This window comes from Amblyomma mixtum, chromosome 5 (genome assembly GCF_055824585.1).
Source record: "Amblyomma mixtum isolate Tamu chromosome 5, ASM5582458v1, whole genome shotgun sequence".
NCBI lineage: Eukaryota > Metazoa > Arthropoda > Arachnida > Ixodida > Ixodidae > Amblyomma > Amblyomma mixtum.
The window spans coordinates 39108662-39130324 of record NC_143016.1 but is presented as its reverse complement, the minus strand read 5'-3'; the positions used below and the strand labels follow the sequence as shown (position 1 = coordinate 39130324).

The window sequence follows — 21663 nt, the reverse complement described above, 5'->3', positions numbered from 1 at the left end:
TGCCTGGGAGAACCTTCTGCGAAGCTCGGACCCAAGAGCCCAACGACTGGCCGAAGATGCCACCGGGGTCCAAGAACTACCGGCCTGCAACTAAGGTGGCTGTCCGAACCTTCGGGCTCTAACCCCCGAAGCGTGGGATAGCCCTTCTATTGGACAAATAAAAGTTTCCTCTCTCTCTCTCAATTACCTGGCCAATTCATCAGTCTCGAGATCGAGTGGGAACGTGTGGCAGAGTTGCATGTGGAGCGGGATCTAAGGTGTCCATCGAGGCACTTCTTATTTCACTCCCACCTTCCTCCCTTCCTTTACGGCGCTGTTGAGGTTGAGACAGTTACTGCGCCATTTCCTTTCCTCCATTAATTGACAGCAGACTAAAAATGGCCGCCGCGGTGGCTCAGTGGTTATGGCGCTCGGCCGCTGACACGAAAGCAGCAGGTTCGATACCGGCCGCGGCGTGCTAATTTCGGTGGCGAAATTCTTGAGGCCCCTTTACTGTGCGGTGTCAGTGCGCGGTAAAGAACCCCGGGCGGTCCAAATTTCCGGAGCCCTTCACTCGATGAGCCATGTGTGTGACATTCAGCTTATGTAACCTCCGCGTGTATCACGCCGAGCACCCCCCCCCCCCCCCCCAAATATTCCTCAAAAAAAAAAAAAACACTTCCAGTATGCATTGTTCCGTGTATGTAAATGTGTCTCAGGGAAGTAGCTGGTGGTGTACATTCAGGTTTCTTTGTGCTGCAGCGCTCCCAAAGCACGCAGCTTCATGTTGGCGTCGTGTCTTGACGTTGATTCGAAGGGAATAGCCGCGTATCCTTGCGAGGCCACTGTCTCTCCCTCCTCTTATCTGACGCGTTTCCCCGCACTCGCTCTGAATCGGAGAAGCTGCGCAGAGTGCTGTTTATGCGTGTGGTGCAGCATTGGTGTGGGAGCACCATCTCTACCAACCTCATGGGAAAACCGCGTATACGCAGGGCTTTCTCGGATGCAGGCATCGCCGCCTCCACTGCGTGCCCTTTTATTATTATTATTATTATTATTATTATTATTATTATTATTATTATTATTATTATTATTATTATTATTATTATTATTATTATGCGGCACGGGTGCGCGCGCGCATTGCGTGGACGCCGGACGCGTTGTGGGCCGCCTCATTAATCAACCCTGGCGGTGGATTATGCGCGCGCGGCACGCACGCTGGACCTGATTTATAGCGGCTTCCGCAGTTGCCTCTCGTTACCGGTTCGAAAGCTCGTCATGACCCCGAGTAAAAGCTGCTCGCTCTACAGGTCCTCCTCCCGTGGCACTGAATTTGCGGTCGCGTGTCGCCTAAACCATGCGGCGATAGCGGCCTTTTCATTTTTGAAAGAGCACCGTATCTTGAAAGCGAGGCCGGCGAGAGTTCCTTCGCTGCCATTGCCTTACCTTTTGGGCTTTCGCTCGAGCAGGAATGCGTGGTCTTTGCTACTCTGCATGTTTGTGCGACCCATAGCGAAGGTGTGTGGTGTGTGCAGGGCGGGAATTTGTGGCTTTTTTTTTTTTCCTGTGAGCTGGCACGTCTCTTCGGCTAATTTACGGAGAACAGTACTCACTGCTCGCTTTAGTAATGCAAAACAGTTCGAGGATGGCTGCGTTTGAAAGAAAAATGAGTGGGGGCGGGAACAAGGACCTGCACAGACCACATTTGTGCGTAGACCACGGGTCGAATTGCAGCAGGGGGAAAAACGTAGCGCGAAGAGGACAACGACGATTAAGACAAACATGCACAGCGCTCTGTATGTATGTCCTTCTCAGTCCTTGTCCATTTCTTCCCTGAATCATGAACAAACAAGCCCGGACGTCTACCCTTCCGCGTTGGAGCGCTTGCGGGATGCTTATTAAAGGAAGCGCCAAGTCCCATGCCGTCTGCCACGAGCGTTGCTACATTCTCTCGGTAGCCGTTAGCCGTTAAAGTAACATTTCGTACTTAGCCTTCATCTTCCCTTCTTCCCGAGAGCAAGCTTGGGTGGGCGTAGTTTAGCTTTCTCACATTGCCAAAGTCTGGCCATGGTTCGGAGCCCTGGTGGCAGACCCCCTTTTCTTCTGGATTCTGCCGGCGTCGTCCTTTTCGTAACCTCCGGCTAATTTCCCGTCCCGCGCACGTCTCCCTGCGCGCCACCTTGAGCGCCTCGCGTTGCGGCGACGTGCCTGACGTCTCCGTCGTCGTCGCGACCGGTTGCAGCTCGTCTAGCGCCCTCGCGGCGCCGGAATTTGGGTCACGGAAGCTTCTGTGTGTGTGTGTGTGTCTACCTGCCTGCCGACCGCCGCCGCCGCGGTGGTGGCGGTGGTCGTGCGCTGCTCGCGCGCCAGCCGAGCATGCGAGAAAAGTGCTCGCTTGCTCACCCGCTGCTCACGGGAGGAGGAAGGCTGCTCCTCAGCCCACTCGCGGAGAGGCCTCCTCCGCGTTTCCTTGCCCTCTCTGTTCCGATTGCGTTGTGGAGGAGGGGGAGGGGGCCTTGCGAGGAGGCCGCTCGTGGAAGGGCCTCGTCGCCGTGGTCGTCGTCGGCTCGTCGGCCAGACCGCGCCGAACGAGCGGGCTTCAACGTTGGCCTCTGCCGCTGCGCTGGCCCTTCTTCCCTTTGATTATTATTTTCGTCTCCCTGCGGCTCTGCCCGAGTCGTGACCGAACGCCGCCGTCCTCCCGCCTTCGTCTCGAGCGGTTCTGCCCCTGCGAGCCGTGCTCGTACCTCCCGCTGACTCTTCTTGTGTGTCGTGCCCGTCGTGAACGGCGGCGTGGCCTGTGTGTGTCTCCCCGTCTTTCCTGTGCGTGCGCACCGCAACCCCCGTGCTCTCCGGAAACCCGCGCTGCTCCTGCTCCTCGTTCTCGGTGTGCCTGGCTGCCCACGGCTCGCACCGTACTCCTCGTTGCCCTCTTCCCCGCACCCTCCTTCAGTTTGGCCGCCGGCGCTCGACTTGTAGCCCGGCGCGCTCGTGTCGCCTCATTTCCGGCGTGTCTTGTCTTCGACAGAACGGCACGGCGAAAAGACGACGTGAAGTAGAGGGAGCGTTGATTGCTGCGCCGGAGCGGAGAAGCGACGAGCACACCCCTCCCCCTTCTCCGCATTCGACTCACGAAGGAGTTCGCGTCTTCTGGCACGGACGACAAAGCGGGCCGCGATTGAAGACGTCGCTGCGACTGCTCGGCGAGCTTGTTGGGCGAAGGCCGTCGCTCTGTCGTCGTCTCGCGCCATGGATTAAGGCCCGACTGGAATCGATGCGCCCTAACCACATTAGCGGCGCGCCTCGGCCTTCGTGATAGCTCGGCCGTCGTTATCGCGTGAACAGGAACGAGAAAAAGCGCGCCGCTAGTCAAAGCGGGCCACCAGTGCGGCGTCCTTGTCGTCGCCTTCTCGGCGACAATCGGACCGGAACCCGGACGGAAGCGCTCTTTTGGCCCAGGAAGGAGCGGGGCGCCCAGTCAGCGGCGCGGAACGTGCTGGGCAGCAGCGGCAAGAGGAGCAGCAGCAGCCCGCCGGCCTTTCGCGTCCGACAAGCGGAAGTGTGTGCACCGCTTGTGCGCGTACCTGTGAGCTGCCCGCGGAAGTGGTGGCGTCGTCGCCCCGGCATCTGTCTTGGAGCAGCCTCCTCCTTCGGCCGTCGACGGAGGTGTTAACAGATTTGTTGCACTTTGAAGAGGCGCCAAGAGGACGGGCATAATCTGCAGTGTCCCAGCCACCCCTGCCTCTTCGCTGGCTTTGGGTTGGGCCGTCCGTTGACTCCATGGCACAGTTCTTCTCCAGCAGCACTGCGGAGCTGTTTCCGTGAGTCGGCGAAGCTGGGTTTCTCTCGGCGCGTGGTGGTGAGCGCTATGCCGTCTCGCCAGGAGCACTTGCTGACGCGCACCAGCTTCGGCGGCGGCAGCAGCGCCAGCAGCGTGTGGGGCGGCGGCACGTACGGCTCGTACCAGGCGTTGGCCGCGGCGGCCGCGCCCCCGCCTCCGTGGCAGCCCCCCGGGGGCTACCAGCAGTGGGGCTACCACAACCAGTCATTCCTCAAGTGGAGGACCTGGACGCAGCCGGCGGGCAACCCCTTCCTCAAGGGATACGACCCGTCGCAGTTTGTGAGTGCCCCTTCGTTCTCTCGACGCTGCCGCCGGATGACGACCGAAAGTGGTCCGCGGAATCATTGCATTGCGCGCGACACGTGAAGCCTGGTTGCTTGCTGGCCGTCGCTCTATGCCATTGTTATGGCTGATCTTCTAAACTCGGCCGTGACAGCTGCTTTTTGATGCAGGCGCTGTACAGATGCTCTCTGTGCTTTGCTGCACGCCCGAGGGCGTCGTAATCGGCCTGTGAACGCGAAAGTACAGTCGGCAGCAAAGGATTACGGGATGCTTGTGCTCGGGAACAAATTGATTGCTGCGCTGCCTCAAACCTTGGTCTCCTGGTATTGACACCAGTGCATGGAACAGGCTTGACGGCATTTTCGATGGTTGGATTGCGCGACGACGCTGATTTTTTTTTTTTTTCGCGCTTCAGCATTTCGTGAAATTTTGCAGCGGTTGTACATTGGTATCTTGGCCGTAATTGGGGATACCGTGCGAGCGTGAGTAGTTCCGTCTCTGTGTACTTGCAGCCGTCGGAACACTACGTTTGCGGACTTCGGCTTGTATAAAACGGAGACTTCCCGTTTTGCCACGGATTATCTCGTTTTTGGAACTATATGCCTCTGATACGCAATCTTACACATGCACTAAGATTGCACAGTCAGGTAGGAAGTTGGAAAATATTTTGATGCTGTCGAAATACCTGGCAATACCGAAAATGCCTAACCCGACACATGAGCCATGGGGGAGGAGCTGTCCAGCTCAGATTCCGACGACCAGAGGACATCAGGGCCCGAGCGGCAAACAGCCTCGAAGGGAGAAAAAGTCCTGGACGGAGAACCACTCACGCTCCGTCGTCGAAAATATTCGTAACAAGTTATTACCACCCTCACCTGCCCACCCTTGGAGTTATTAGGAAATGCCCACTAGTGCATGGTGCTTTTTTTTCGGCTCGCCCTCTAAACCATTGCCGCCGAAAAGTATAGGTATTGCGGACATAACTTGGTTCTTTGGAAACGGTGACCCATTATGCCCCGCATCAACGTGCCGTGCCTCAATGTGCAGCCTGTGTACCACATGACGGATAATTGAGTAAATCGTCTCACGGTAAACCCCTTTAATGAGTAGATTTACATATTTATCAATAGGCAGGAAATAGAAACAAGCTTGTGACAGGTCTTGAAAAAAGCTGCAGTAATTTCGGAAGAAACGCGACACATTGTGACATGGACAATTGTCTGGAGATGCTAATCGCTTAAGGTTCACAAGGCAAATAAAAGTAAACTGGCAAAGAGTGAAATTAGTGTCTACCTGCGAAGCGCATTTTTCGATACGTGGAGGACTGCTTTTCTTGCCAGCCGCGCTCTCCTTGGCCCCCCTGGCTCCCTTCGCTTTTTAGGACACCGCTTCGAGACGTCTTCGATATCGTTTCGCGTTGTTTTTGCACTAGTTAGAACGCGGTTATTATAACAACCCACCCTTTACATCTGCTATGAATTTACCTTCCATCAGTTCCTCGTAGTCGTTCTGTGTTCATTTGTTCATTTGCCATGTCGGTGCACACTGCCTGCACATTGTCTTTAGTTTCACAGTTTCGTAATTCAGAATCTCCGCTAGAAAAATGTCGCAGGGAGCAGCATCGAGAACGAGCCGTATGGAATCCATGCACAACATTAAACGTGTTCATGAAATTATATAACTTTTTTTATGTGCAGGCTTAGAAGTAATACCTCTTAGCCTGTTTTGTGACGAGCGAATTTATGGTGACTGTTATGTCTCGCTTTTGTCCTGCCAGCCCATTCTCGCAACTTTACCCATTTGGTTGTCTCGCTTTTCGGTGCCAAAGGTCTTGTCGTCTCTATAGTGTCAAAGCCGCTTCTGTTGTCAGGCTGGTCTCTTGTTCGGATTCTTACGAAGAGTTCACTGAGCCAGTTGATAGGCATGGCCACGCCGTCGAATTTCGACTGCGCGTGTCTAGTGGTGCCTGTGCCGACCTCTTCGGGAAAGGTGCGACCATGCCTCACCTAGTGAGCTTCACTAATAGCACTTAGGGTGAAAAGAACGAACTTGAAGTCGCGTGTAACGATAACCGAGCCTGTAAGAGTTGTTCGCAAGGAAATCCCCGTGACGAATGGCCTCCAACTAAATTATATGTGCCGCTGTGCAAAACCCAAGTAATAATGCAATCATTTACCTGTGAGGGGATTAAATAAAGACACCGATAGTTCTCAGTTCGCTCTTCGTAACCGAAAACCAACTTTTGCCGCCATTCTGGGATATTGTTATTTTATGTCATTGTGCCGCTGTCAGTGTTTACGCGCAGGTCGCTCGGCTACCTGCTTTGTAGACCTCGTCGGCCAATGCTGTATTGTCATATGTTATGGACGCTGTCTCTACAGGTTGTCTCACTTTAATCGATGCAACAAATTGAATATCATTGATTTATCATGGTGACACTAGCGCATTAGGCTAATAATCTAAGTTAACAAATCTACTTGAGGATCGTATCCGCCTGGTCGGATAGCCCACCCTCAAAACCTGTGTTATCTAGATGTTACCACGTATTTATAAAGAAACCTGTTTTTAATGGATCGAAACGCGCTTTACAGTGCACTCACAGTGGAGGTACGCGTCCTTGCACATTTTAGTTTCTACAGAGGACAAAACGCATGCCTAGAACGACCGAACTGTGTGTTCCGCAGCTCTCAAAGCCGGCTGCGGCCAGGAAGGCAAAAAGGCGAAAATGACAGTGAAATGCTATGAGTTTATATAACCGCACATGCTTGCATTTATACCATTTTTAACCAAATGTTATCGCTAGATATCGCGTGTTCAGCGCGAAACACGCCCAGAACGTGTTCCAGACAAGGTTTTGCCCTCTGTGCCACTGTTCACCCGTCTTCAGCACTCATTATAGGTTCTCACTTTTGCATTCGTGCAACGCATTCCAGCGCATGCGCAAAACACGTACTCTTCCCTCATAGAGCGTCCCCATTGGTCGCGAAAAATTTTCGCTGGAGCACGTAGTGACCCGGGAAGCCTCCGAGGAAGAAGAAAAAAAGGGGGGAAATGCTGTCGCCGATTTTCTCTCTCTCTCTCTCATGCGACGGCAGCCTCGTTTCGGGCCTTGAATCTACTCGTTGTGCGCGCTCTCTCAGGCAACCGAGAAAGAATACAACCGTGCTGCGGCAACGGCAGCGCGCGATCGCGCGCCGGATTAAATGCCGCTGCGCGCGGAGTCGGATATAGCCATGCACGGGGCCACGGGAGTCGGTCTTCCGTTTCATCTGGAGATCGCTGTTGCTCGGCCGACCGTTGTTCGCCGCGGTTCGACTCTCCCTCTCCCGCGGCACTGCTTCGAACGCACCACGAAGCGGTCCCTGTGCGTTTCGGATGTCGGCCGTGCTTAGCGGGGCCCTGTTGCGACCGAAGGCCGGCCAGATAAAGCAGCGAGGACGCGGAAATGCGCGCCCAGCGTTTAACCTTCGCGCGCGAACTGCGTGCGCTTGCGTGGCAATTAGCGGCGTCGCGGACTCTGCTGCCGGCTGATTGAGCGTGTCGCGACCGCGCCTTGCGTTGTAACGGCGCTGTGTCGGTGCGCCTTGGTTGGAGAGGCCCGGCGTGCTGCTTCGGTCGACGACTCCAGCTGTTGAAAACGCAGGCCTGTTCTTGTGGGCAACAGTCTCCAGTTGCGCTACAGCTAGAAAACGAAGCTAGAAATGCCTCCAGCCAGTGGAGTCAGCTGATTTTTCGTGACGGCGCGGTTTGTCAGTGGTGAACCCCTGCCATGGTAGGTTAATCCATGGTTAATCGCTTGTCACGCTAGTGTTACAGGAGGTTAACCACTGATTAACCGTGACGTCATGAAATCGGTCGACGCCATTGACTCAACGGGGCCTCCTTTGAGGGCGTTTGCCGCTTCGTTGTTGAGATGCATCTGACTATGGGCATTGCGACTGCTCGCAACGCTATACACTGAGGCTGCAAACGGGAAAACTGTCTCGTAGCTGTTAATATTATTGTTCACAACTAGGTTGCGAACAGGTTCAGAGGTGTGTGTAACTTAATGTGAATATGTGATAACGGGCTCAAAGGTGTGCGCAGTTTAATTTAAACATGTTAATCGCATTACCAAGCTCGCTATTAAAACCAGGTGCTCGCGCAAGCGATGTGAAGAAGGTAAAGGCTGCTGCGGTTACAAGTATAGCTGTACTACGAAAGGGGGCACGCTGTCTGCTATCTAACTACGATTGCTCCAAATGTACGAGTGGAAAGCACGTTTTTTCGTTTGCTCTAAATATTTATCCTCTGGATGGATAGCGACCATTTTCAGCCTAAGCGTAGAAGCTACAGCGTTCTTTCACTCCCTGTACTCGTGTTCTTGAATCAGTCTGGCTCGAGGTGGGACGGAGTTAAGTGCGCCGATTTGTTTCAAGGGAGCACCTGGAGTCGCGCCTGCACCATAATCAGATGGGGATGCTGCAGATTTTCTTCTCTCTCTGGCCTGTCTGGCGACATCAGCAAAATTAACCGTGTTGCCCAGTCTCTGCACGGGGTTCTCCGCGTTTTGTGCGCTCCGAGAGAAACGGTTTGGGGCCGGACGCGGTTTAGGCCGTGTTCGGGGTTAACGGAATTGCGCAAGTGTTTGTGAATGGATGAGTCGGGATTTGAGTGGTGAACTTTAATCTGGTGCTCCATTACGCTCAGAAGAAAGGGGTAGGAGTGTCCGGACTATGTCTAATACTTAGCTGATCCTGGCTTACTAGTGAGCGGCTTATTCTTTCGTATTACTGCTTGCCTAATGTTTCAGGGAAAGAGCACGGTCGGGAGTGACCTGTTCTTTTGTCTACCTGCGGTTGAATTGTTATGATAATAGTGCGTGCTTGACCCGGGGGAGAGCTGGCACATCGCCTGGTTTTTCCCTAACGGTGTCGGTGAGGAGTCGCCGTCTGCTTATATCTGGGATAAGTGGAGCAGGGGCATGATTGGCAAACTCAGTTGAGACCGTAAATGGGCGTCTAGTGAAGGCACCTATCTGGTCATTAAATTTCTTCCACTCAGTGCGACGCTTCTTCAGCGCGTAGTTTGCTTGCCGTGTCGACCGAATTTTCGCGCCATGATGCTCCTATAGCGGTCCTCGGCACCTTGGGCGTTTGGTTCTTCGCCTCTATTGGCGAGGAAGCGCGTGTGGTCGCGTGGCTGCATCCGGGACATTTTTAAGACGCATGCGACGCCGGTCGAGATTGCGACTCACCTCGAGACTTTCTGCCTCGATAATCGGCTCGGCGATCTGCCTCGATAATCGGCTCGGCGAGTATATATCCCTGGATCTGCCGCCCGCTCACTATCGGCTGCCTTCTCGTCCGGAGAGCGGCGTGTGAGGCGAGCCCCGGCTAGGGCTTTAGCCCCGGCTATTCTAGTTCACTGTACCCCGGCTGCTTCGCGCCCCCGGCGGGCAATATTGCCGTCCTCCGTGCAGTGGCCCTTTCACGTGCGAGCATGCCTCGTCGGCATCCATTTTGGCCGCTGCCTTGGGCCGTCCCTGCAGCGTCGTCGCGGAATATGGTTGGTCCTCCTCTGGCACGCTGCGCCTGCCGTGCCGATTGCCAGTGCGTGAGGCGAATGCGATTATGCGCTGCCCACTGTTTCTCACCGCTCGGTTGTCGTGCGTGCATCTTATAAGCGCTCAACCAGCGGAAAAAGAAAACACAAGAAAGCGTGGAAAGAAAAAGACGGGCCGGACCGCCCTTGAAATGGACTCAAGCTGTCGGTTACTGCGCGTCAAAGCAACACTTGTCTTACGTGCGTCCTTGCGCGGTGACCGGTTTGTCTTTGTTTAGTCTGTGAACCCTGTTCTTTCATCAGGAAAGGGATAGATCGCCTGTAACTCTGGCACCAATCCTCTCCAGCGTGGCGTAGTGCGGTGATAGATTCACTTTGGCTGGTGAGGTTGGAGCGCAGCGTCAGTTATATCAAAGACAAAGAAGTGTGGGCTTAAGCGACCTGCAGTTAGTTGCTCACAGTCACCGAGAGGAGGGCTGCGGAATAATTTCGACTGCCTGGTCTTCTTCAACGCGCGCTGTCGTCGCATCGCACGCGGCTGTTCTTACATTTCGCCTACCGTGGCCGGGATTCGATCCCGCGACGTCGGGTTCTGCAAGCCGACAGAGAAACTGCATTCTGCTCAATCGTGCAAACCCTCTTTAATGGCGAGAGAAACGTTCGAACTTCGTCGGATGTGAAGGGGAGCACGATTCCTGCTGCGCGATGTACTGCACAGTGAAAGAGGTTAAAGCGAAAGTCGGCACATTCTGTCCATTTCCGGTGATCGCGCCGCGCAGCAGAGACGTCCGAAAAGAGGCAAGACGCGAAACCGAGCGGCTGACTTGACGCTGCCGCTGCTGGCCAGAAATTGCTAGTGGCACGAGCGGAGTTGGTGGCCTGCACCCCCGTATGGGCCCCTCTTCCTGGGAGGGACATGCACTGTATCGACAGCGAACTTCCTCCTCCTCCTCCCGGTCCCCTGTCGCGGAAGGGAGCCGCCCGCACGCGTACACCCATAGATGGCCCCGACGGCGAAAGCGCGCCTCTCGCCGCCGTGGGCGACGCGCTCGTGGCATCCTCCCGGTGGCATCGAGCCATGGAATGCGCGCGTCCGCGGGTGTGCGCGTGCCGTTATCGACCCATTCCTTCATGGGCGATCGTGCGCACACGAGGCCGCGAAAGGGTGCTGCGTTGAGAGGCACCTCAGCGTATCATTTGGCTCCGACCGCACGAGGTTCCCGTTTCGCCGTGGTCGTCTTCGGGCGTCCAGGTATTAGCGCTGGGCGCATCGCCAGTGGGCACCTCGGGCACCCTTCACTGCGGAGCAGGTGCCCACGCGTAAAGGGGCATACATGTATGTGGCTGTCGATTCGTTCGCGTTTTTAGGCAACGGTCTTCGTACATGTACGTATGTGTGCGTGTGCCGTGAGTTACTTTTTTAGAATCGAGGTGTGCCTACCGAAAGAGGGGCGTAAGGTACGAGGCATTACGGCAGTGGTGGAATTATGATTAACTGCGACCTCCTGGAGTTTGAGGCTGCGCGACCCCGATGTGCGTACCCCTTCCCCTCATAATTCCACCCCAGTCGGATTGTTGCCGGGTATTGAACTCGCGAATAGGTGCTGAGATCCGTTCATTTGCCGAGCCATCGCGGCGTGTGCCCTACTCATGTACGTGAGGCAGTCACGATGCCTTCTCGAGCTCTCCTTTGCTGCCATTCGATTCGAGCTTCTCCATTCGTGACATCACGCAAGGTATTAAAGCGTTCCGTGTGTGTGCATGCATGTACAATCGGCCTATATTCGTCCTACCGCGCCCTCCTCTCCACATATGGTTTTCCCTGCTCCTGGTGCGGCCTTCTCCCGGCGTCATTTTTTTTCTTCTCCTGTCTTGAACGGTTGCGTTATTACGGGTCATTGGTTGAGGCACGGGCTTTTCGCTTCACGCACTCACCGCGAACTCCTTCCGCGCCAGCCGTGACTGCGCGTGCCTGGCGCGATTGTTGCGAGAGAACAAGAACCTCGTTTAGGCGCACAATGGGAGACGGTCGGGCCCTCTCAGACTCCGATAATGCGGGGCGCAGCAGTCGTGCGTATACATATAACCTGCGTAGCTTCGCTCAGTCATTCCTCTGCTCACCGGAGCAGGGCGAGCCGTTTCGGCGTGCATGGACGTGTAGTCGTCAAAGCGTCTTCTCTCCTTGCGTCTGCCTGCGCTTGGAGATGGCGGTGCACAGTCTCATCCGTCCGTTGCGATGTGGTTGAGTGGGGATCCATGGATGGACGGATGCCTGCGTGTTGGCCCCCAGCAGAGCGTAGGCACGTCGGGCTGTGTGCCGCTTCCTGCGAATGGCATATATGCAGCCCGAAAGGTGTCCCGTCGAAATCTGTAGTGTGTGTGTGTGTGTGTGTGTGGGGGGGGGGGGGGGGGTTGCAGTTTTGCATCCATCGGAAGGACGCGGTCGGCCAGTGTTCCTCATTCGCTTGCGACACTTCTTTCGTGACGACTCGTTGCTGAGCCAGGCGCATTTCACATCGCACCGCGTAAGAGCGCGGAGCGAAAGAGAGGGGGACTCGAATTCTGCCCATAGCTGTTGTTTATTCGGTCCTGCTCCATTAACAAAACTATTGAGTGCTCAGGCGTCTTGGCTGGCTACTTGGTTACGAAGCACAATGAAGTGAACAGCGCTGTCCAAGAACAAGCACAGAGTGGCGAAGAATGGGAACGAGCACAGCGCTGTTCGTTCTCATTCTTCGTTCCACTTGGTGGTTTCTCAGGCTGCGCTGTTCACTTCATGAAGTATTGAGTGGTGTTAGTTTTTGTCCCCCTGCCGATTGGCTCGGTTTTATTTGGCAGCGCTCGGGCGTGTTTGTGTAGCTTTATGTGTAAGTGTGGCGAAATTTAGGTTCGCACGCTTCGTGGACGACTGGTATAATTCTACTACCCGTTTGTTTTCCTGCTGAGCAAACGTAGCACTGTCGAAGCCAACGTAACGTGCTGTCAAGTTGCGGTGTTTGCTGAAAACGGTTGCACCTCTTCCTTTTAAAGCCCGACCCACATGGAGCGGTTTTCTCGCGGAAAACCTGCGTTCGGCCGCCCGGCGGCGGCCGCTTGGCCGCCGGCGGCCGTTCGCCGCCGACCAAGCAGTGCTAGATACGTTCGCCCGGCGGTCAGCCGCTCACCGGAAGCGGCGAATGCGAGCTGTCAGCGCGGACCAATGAGGGCGCTCTCTTCCCGCATCTAGCTTCCGCCCGCGCGCGGCGACAAACATGGCGGCGCCTTCCGAAGCCGGACCCCTCGCTTTGGACTGAATTCTTGTTGTTGCTGCCTTTTTCACTGCGTTCACTGGCCGTAAATGGAGCACCGGTCTTTCGCTTCGTCTCGCCTTGCCTATAATAAAATTTATAAGTGATAAATTTGCCTTATTTTTTTATTTAGAGTGACGATTCTCCCACTTCTAGGCTTAAGAGGAGAGCCGGTTTGTTTACAATAATGGTTCCTGTCCCGAGAACCAGATGGCGCTACTATAGGCTGAGTCTATTTTTGCGTCTCTGCTAGCAGCAGCTGCCGGTGGCTCGGCGCGCAGGGTGAAACCGAGGGGGGGTGGAGTGGAGAGGGGAGATAGCATACGCTGAAATAAAAAGTGAGAAAGCGCCCTCCAATAAACAATGGCTTTAGAGTAAGCTTACAAATCTTTTTTTTTTTGTTTTTGTCGGCAGCGGTTTGGCGGCAGCCGCCCGTTTTCCGCCTCTTGTGGTGCGGCACAGCGGCGGTGCGTCCGCGTTCCGCCGCGCCGCTCAAAATCCGCAGCGCAAGTTCGCTCCATGTGGGTCGCCCTTAAGGCACACCCGCCGCGGTGGCTCAGTGGTTACGGCGCTCGGCTGCTGACCCGAAAGACGCGGGTTCGATCCCGGCCGCGGCGGCAGAATTTCGATGAAGGCGAAATTCTAGAGGCCCGTGTGCTGTGCGATGTCAGTGCACGTTAAAGAACCCCAAGTGGTCGAAATTTCCGGAGCCCTTCACTACGGCGTCCCTCATAGCCTGAGTTGCTTCGGGACGTTAAGCCCCAATACACCAATAAACCAGAAGGCACAAGTGTTCATATAGCTGGCATCGTTGAAATCGGTGTACGAGTTACGTGTATACGGTTCAGCTAGGTTGCTGCACGTTGTTTTCTCTGTGTGTGTGTGTGTGTGTGTGTGTGTGTGTGTGTGTGTGTGTGTGTGTGTGTGTGTGTGCGTGCGTGCGTGCGTGCGTGCGTGTGTGTGTGTGTGTGTGTGTGTGTGTGTGTGTGTGTGTGTGTGTGTGTGTGTGTGTGTGTGTGTGTGTGTGTGTGTGTGTGTGTGTGTGTGTGTGTGTGTGTGTGAAAAATTTGTGCTCGTTTCGTGCCAATAGCCCTTGTCGTGTTCTCTAATGTCTCTTTTTTTCTTCGCGCTGGTCAGTAACTGATTTCTACATCCCAGCAACCCGACGTTCTTCGCGGAAACGTTCGTCGGAAAGCAGCGCCGTGATCGCGTCGGTGGGGGGGCGGAACGCGTGAGGATTCCCCGTCACCATTATTGCCGCCATTCTTTCCGCGCGAGCGAGGCTTTTGTTTCGTTTCGGAAGCGCAGTGGTTGCACCGCTGGGATCCGCGTCCGAATAGATGTGCGTGGGTGGACGTAGCAGGCCGCTGCATGAAGGTGGGCCGAGCGCTCGCGAAGCATCCCCCCCCCCTCCCCTTGTTCCTTCCCCACGCGGCGACAGCGTGGTGGCACGCGCCTCTGCCTTTGTGCGCCGGCCTTGCCTCCTCCTCCTCTGAGGTACTACGCGAGCGCGCGTCGGCGGCTTGGCTGGACGCGCAAGCACGCGGGCCCTCTCGCATTCATGGACGGCGTCGGATGCCGCCCAGGCGGGGACGACGCTCGTCCTTCGTCTCGATGCGCAACAGCGCGCCTTCTTTTCTTCCACTCGCTGCGAGTCGCGTGCCTGGGATATGCATCCCCGTTTTGGGGCTTGCGTCACGACTTTGCACTCGAGGCCTCTCCTTTTTATCTTTTTGCCCGCATTACCAAAAGAAGGCCGTCGCGCGGCTTGGACTTTTCCGAATGCAGTACACCCGGACCTGCCGAGGAAGTTGGGAAGACGCCGCCCGAGCCGTGTGACCATCCATATCGACTAACGACTGCTCGTATCACGCTTCGATCCTGAGGGATTTGTGGGGTCTTGGGGCCGCTGGACGTCGGTGTCGTTGGGGAAAACGAATGCTAACTAAGCATGCGGAAGCAACTCCGAGCGCACATGCGCACAAAGACGCGCACATAGCACCATGATCTTTGCGAGTGCTTCCACTTTTTCACAAGTAAGGCTTTTCGGCGGGCTAGTTGGTATATATTCATATTTGATAGGTTTTGCGCTAAAAAGACGTTCGCAGGAAAAAGGATTGAGACGACAGTAAAGAAGTGTCACCCAATACCCAGATCGCTGCCCGTGCTCTGGTGACACCCCTGCCCCCCTGCGGCTGAGCCCATGGTGACGACCGTCACTGGGTGCCTGAACTGAGGGTGCCGCCTAGGATACAAACCGCCGCAGTGTTCGACAAATAAACGCTTAATCTGTCCGTCTGTTTGTGGCAACCTGTGCCGAGTTCTTCCTTCGCATTGTTGTCAGGTTGCTTACCGAACGCGATGTTCTGTGTTGCACGATCGTATAGGTGAACAGAAACCCCGGGAGGAAGCTGGATCTCGTGGCGAGTTTAAAGCGCAGCCACAAAAGAAACTGGGGAAGACCTTCTTTCATCAAGGTGAAGCTCCAAAACCCCCGTACGGTCGATTGGGATTTGGCGCGCGTTAAAGAACCTCGAATGATCGGCGTTGACCGGGAGCCCTCCACTACGGTATGGCTCGCAGCCCGCTAGTGAGTTTCTTTGACACGGCTGACCACTACCCCTTGGAGGGATCGGTAGCAGCGGATACAGCGGAGCCTGGGCCGCGAATGCCGACAGTTCTGCGTCCGTTCAAGCATGACCACGAAGCTTTAGTGACTTGTAACGGTCGCCGGAGACGGCCCTCGTCTGCCTGCCTGCGAAAACGTGTCCTCGCGGCAAAGGGGTTGAATAAAAGCTGCACGCCGGTGCATCCCGTTAAAGAAGAAGAAAAAGACAGCGCGGCAACAATGCCTCTCCGCTGGTGCCCATCCTTTTCTTGAATCGAGGCACAAAAGCGTCGTCTGCCCGTCGAGACGAGGCTGCGCGTCCGCCTCTTGCGGGTCCCGTCCTTGTTCGCGGAGCTTCCCCCTTTCCCTCCGTGCGGGAGCTTACGCGGCGCTTCCTCGTTACCCCGCTTGCGTCTCTGCTGCTGCTCTTTAAATCGCCAGTCGCCCTTCGTGCGCGCGGCCCTTTATGCGTTAGCCTCTTTCCAATATAGGCTGACGTGCGTGTCAGGTGACGCTTTGAGCCCCACCTTTATCTCTGTATTTATTTATTGCGTCGCATCTTGACGATCTCTAGGGCTTCGATCTGTCTCCTCGAAATCAGCGGGGCTTTTGCAGCGCGTCGGCGCTTCGGAAGTAGTGTTAGGGTCACACCCGGGCCTATTGTCAATGTCAAGTCAAACGGGAAGAGGAGGGTGGATAAGAGCTTCGGGGTGGGAAGCTTTTGGTCGGTAGAGGTTAAACAAAGGTAAGGTTGAGGCCGTCACATGCAGCTTGTGGCGACCGTTCCCTGTAAGCTCGAACTGAAGAAGACGAATAAAGAAAATGTCCTGCCTTTTCGCCCTCTGCGTCCTAAGAGGTGGGCGGGCTGGTTGCGGCTTGAAGAGTGGTGTGTGTAAGTTTCGTTTTCGGCATATTTCATAGCGCGCGCACTCAGAGAGAATCGCGCTTGTGCGTCCCGTGTCAACACCTCCTAGACTAGGCGGTGTTGCCCGACAGCGGTCTCCCTCCTGTAGACGTACCCATGTTTACCCTTAGTGCGTGTTCTACCCTCCGCAGTGTCTCAGTGGTTACGACGCTCGGCTACTGTACCGGAGTACCGAGGTTCGAACCCGGCCGCGGCGGCCGCGTTTCGATGGAGGCGAAGCGCTAAGGCGTCCGTGTGCTGTGCGATGTCAGTGCTCATTAAAAATTCCCATGTGGTCGAAATTGCTCCGGGGCCCTCCACTATCCTCCACTATGGCACCTCTTTCTTTTTTACTCGGGCTCCTGTAATTCGGATGTACACTCGCCTGCTTGCAGTATGGCGTTGTGAAAATTGGTTTTTGAGGGAATGAAATGACGCAGCAACTGTCTCACATATCTCGGTGGACACCCGAACCGCGCCGTAAGAGAAAAGGGTAGAGGAGGGAGTTAAACTGACCACAGAGTGTGTTCATACACTAGCCGCGGGTGGAGCTGGAGTGGAGTGCAAGTTCGCTCTTGGATAAACACGTCTCGGTCACTAAACGGGGAAACGCTATATAACTGCATGGCACTGTCCTTAGTCTGCGTGGACGGCGAAGTGGGCGACGCGATCTGTGCGGGGAGGGCGCAGTGTCGCTGGTGCAGCAGTCGCTTTGTCCAGCCTTCCAGTTTTGGCCTTCCGATTCGTTCCGTTCGCGCTTCTTTGCGGGTCACGGCACTAGTTGTGTGGTAGGAAACCTCCAGTTAAGGCTCGCTGGTGCGCAAAACTGTTCCGGGAGGAAACTTCCTGCACCGCGGCGTGGTCGTTTTTTCCGAGCGCGCCTCCGACTCGCCGACTCCAATTGGGTGCACCGATGCAACACTGCAGCTCGGCAAATGTCGAGTCGGAGTACGTGGCGCCTCTTCCGCGCCCTTATTGATCCGGCACAAACCCGTACTGAGACACAAAAACAGCTTCAAAGGGCTATACATAACTTCACTGGAGACACGGCCAAACTGGCCGATGCGCTCCGCGACAAATATTTGAGTATACACCAGGATCCCCGTGGTCAGGCGTACTCGTATGCAGGTTCCGAGAACGCGGATTTGGATCAACCGTTCCAGCTCCATGACCTAAAAGCGGCCCTGGCTAAAATGAAGCGAGGTACAGCACCAGGCCGGGACAAGGTGACGGTAAAGCTTATTGCCAACCTCCCAGATCCCGCCTACGAAACTCTCCTCGATTACTTCAACACTATCTGGATTGGAGGCACAGCACTCCCCATAGATTGGAAAACGGCACTAGTAACTTTCATTCCCAAGCCAGGTAAAGCCATTAACACCGACAACCTCCGGCCCATCTCCCTCACTTCGTGTGTGGGGAAGCTGATGGAGACTATGGTCCGCGACAGATTGTCGGCTTTCCTGGAACAGCAAAACATTTTCGCAGACACCATGTACGGTTTCCGCCCACACCGATCCGCACAAGATGTCCTGTTGCAACTTCACAAGGAGATTCTCGACCCCGTCGAGCACCCCAGCAATGATAAAGTAGTCGTCGCACTTGACCTGCGGGGGGCTTTCGACAATGTGACCCACGAGATCATCCTATCCCACTTGTCGCAAACAGACTGTGGGCGCAATACTTTCAATTATATCAAACAATTCCTTACAGATCGCCAATCCTATATCCGGCTGCAAGACACAGAATATGGCCCATATCAGCTTGGCACACGAGGGACCCCACAGGGAGCTGTCCTCTCGCCATTACTATTTAATCTGGCCATGATGAAGCTCCCTACCCAGCTGGCAGAGGTCGCCGGTGTGCAGCACGCTCTGTATGCGGACGACATCACCCTCTGGGCAACACAACAATCGGTTGGAGACATCGAGACCAACCTGCAACAAGCGGCAGCTATTGTGGACGAATACGCTCGTCGCTGTGGTCTTGAATGCTCCCCGAGCAAATCTGAATTTGTGCACATACGCCCCAACTCAAAGTGCACAACCAAAATTGCCCTTTCCCTACTTAGCGGACCGATACCTGAACACGAGGAGATCCGGGTACTGGGGCTTTTCATTCATCATAGGCGCAAGATAGACACTACCCTAAACAAGCTACGTAAGGTGGGGGACCAGGTGGGTCGGATGCTCCGCCGGGTGTCCAATAAAAGGGGGGGACTACGATGCAAAGATGCCCTGCGGCTGGCCAATGCATTCGTTACCAGCCGGATTTTATATTCGGCTCCCTACCTCCACCTACGCAAATGCGATGAGAATGCCTTAGAAGTAGTTCTCCGCAAGGTTTATAAGAGAGCGCTCGACCTCCCCATAACGACGTCCAACAAGCGTCTCCTCGGTCTGGGGATGACCAACACCTTTGGGGAGTTACGAGAAGCTCATCTTAACAATCAATACTTGCGCCTAAGCAAAACACCTGCGGGGAGCCGCCTTCTGACCCGCTTACACATATCCTACGCAACACATACAGAAGAACGGGTCCGCATCCCTGAAGCCTGGCGCTTTGCACTCCAGGTGCGACCCCTTCCAAAGAACATGACTGCAGACACCCATGATGGTCGCCGTCTCGCGCGGGCGGAGGCTATTTCTCAACAATATGGCCATAAGCCAGGTGTCTTCTATGTGGATGCGGCCGGCCCACACCATGGGGGTTGGTACACGGCGGCCGTCATCCACCAAAACACTACAGTTCAGGGCCTTACTTTCCGTGCCCCAAACATTACATTTGCGGAAGAGATCGCCATTGCACTGGCCGCCGCAGATCCAGAGTCCCGAGTCATTATTACGGACTCCAGGGGCGCCTGCCGCAATATTGAGCAAGGGTATATTCCAGACCGTGCTTTCAAAATTCTCCACGCATGCGAATACACAGGGTTTCCGACCCATCGTACCATCGTGTGGGCTCCGGCTCATGCGGGTCTTGAGGGGAACGAGGCAGCAGACGCTGCCGCCCGCGCGCTTACTCACCGGGCGTCGCCTCATCCGCAGCCTGATCCGGAATTCAATTTCAATCCGGCCATCACCTTTAAAGAGATCACCTCTCTTTATCAAAATTTTCATGGTCTCTATCCCCCTCCCTGTAAAGGCCTCACCAGGGTGGAGGAGCGCTGGCTTCTCCGCCTCTATACCAATACTGTACTGTGCCCGACAGTACTTAAGCACTTCAATTCTTCTTTCTCGGGCGCGTGCCCACACTGTGAGGAGGAGTTTTCGGACACCTACCACATGGTGTGGGCATGCCCTTCCAATCCTGCCTACCCACCCCTCCTCCACCCCACTCGAGAGGACTGGGAAGCTGCCCTGCGCGGCTGCTCCGAACTCCATGCCCAACAGGCATTGGTAGCTAGAGCCCGGGCCGCTGCGGAAGCTACAGGGATCCCGGACTAGGGATCCCTCCTAGTGTTTGTAAGGGGCGGGCCCTTCCGGCTCGCCCCATCGACCTCTCACTGTAAATAGAAATAAAAGTTTTCCTCCTCCTCCTCCGTCGACGGCGCAGCGAGCGACGACCAGGAAGTGGCTGACCTTGGCGCGGGCTTCTTTTGTTTGTTTGTTTGTTTCTTCAATGAAGGGCTTCAGAACTCCCTGCCTTTCCTTGGGGACTTGCTTCTTCTCCCACCACTTCCTCCGCTTGACACCCTCCGGCGTGGGCAGGTGAAGCGTTGTTGTGAGGTTGGCCTAGTCATAGTGACAACGGTACGTGTCTATAGCGATTTAACTCGTTCCTCTAGTCGTGCAGTGCCGGTGCGCCTTGAGACACGCGCCAAGTTTGCTGAAGCGAGATCGCCAGGATGATGTACTGTACGGTCTGCTGGTTGTCGCGACATGCAAGGCCGTCGAGGTCGGTTTGGTGGCCCAGAGTGTTGGCTGAACCCGTTACTTAGTCTGCTGTTTATATACATCATAATCGTGGACGTTATCTAATGTTGCTGTTTTATCTTCCTTTTGGTTTTTGCAATGAAAATTGTTCCTCGCACTCCCCGCCTTGGTGCTGATATCGTTCGTTGCTGTACTCCGGTGTCGGGTGCGTATCGAGTTTGACGAGGTTCATTTGTCTGCACATGTGTCCGCAATGTGTAACACAGCAGTCAGACGCTGTGGCGTCTCTGAATGACCCTGTGCTGCAGTTGCTGTCGTTAAGAGGTCCGCGTAAGCGGGAGGAGGAAGGGGGTACCTGGATGCGCAACGCGGGAACATATCCGCGGAGTTGACCGTGGCACGGGGATGCCGCGCCGGCGAAGAACGCGTTCGCCTAGCTTCCCCGAGCCGTCCTCGAGCACGACCCGCTGTCTGTCCCCGACCGTGCCTGTCCCCTTTGGTTTGGGCATTCGCATGTGCACTGCACATCGGGCTTGAGGTGTGTGTGTGCGTGAGGAAAGACGACTGTGAGGGAATGTCGGCGTAGACGTCCCTGCGCGCTAATTAGCCCCGCGGACGTGTGCGAAGTTCACTCTGCGTTCTGTTGAGATTAAGCGAGGGGCCTTTGTTGTCGCGTGACCTAGCCCGCACAGTCGCGCAGGAAGCCGCCGGCCAGCCTGCGTGTTTTGCCGTTTTGGTAGGCGGCCGAAGGACTCGCGGCGGGGCCGTATACGTCGCTGACGGACAATGGGAGCGGCCGACTTCTTTTTCCTCGGCCTCGTGCGCTTCTGTGCGAGCAGCTATTATACTTCGCGTTTCGTTATTTTTTGTTTTCACACTACCATTTCACAGCCTAGGGACGTTTCGGCTGCGCTGAAGGCACACTAAAGGATCGGCGGCGTTGGCGGTCAGGTGCGCTCCAGTTTCGCGAAAAAGCAGATCATCCGACAGTATTGTGGCGGGCAAAGCGTCCTTCTTGGAAGGGAAGAATCCTGAAAGGGTCTATTATTTGTCGGCTGGCACCCAAGTTGAGGAGGCGGGGTCTCCGGCTGCATCCAGCTGTAGCTCGATGCCCACTTCACCAGTCTCGCCGCTTGGCGCGCTGAAGCTGTGCGTCTGTATTAATTAGAGGGCACACAGTATTTGACTGAAGTCTCGTATAGTGAAACGGACTTCAGCAGGACGTGCTCCTAGGCAAATTACCAGTAGTTCGTTGGGTGACGGGAGTGGACGCTTCTGGGAAGACCGACGTACTGGTTGAGAGCGACAGGGGATCAAGCGCATAGAGAGAAAGTAAAGAAAAT

General features: G+C 55.3%; 1 protein-coding gene across 3 annotated transcripts in view; it reads left to right on the top strand.

Moving 5' to 3' along the window:
• GckIII (Germinal centre kinase III) overlaps window positions 1-21663 on the top strand; it is a 124303-nt gene that overhangs the window by 53859 nt on the left and 48781 nt on the right. Inside the window, exon 1 of one of the 3 annotated variants that reach the window (XM_089544085.1) lies at window positions 3665-4099. The exons of the other annotated variants lie outside the window; for them this stretch is intronic. Coding sequence (XP_089400211.1) covers window positions 3848-4099 — 252 coding nt within the window. The 5' untranslated portion in view covers window positions 3665-3847. Of the gene's footprint in view, window positions 1-3664; window positions 4100-21663 lie in introns of those variants that run through there. 3 annotated transcript variants of the gene reach the window in all.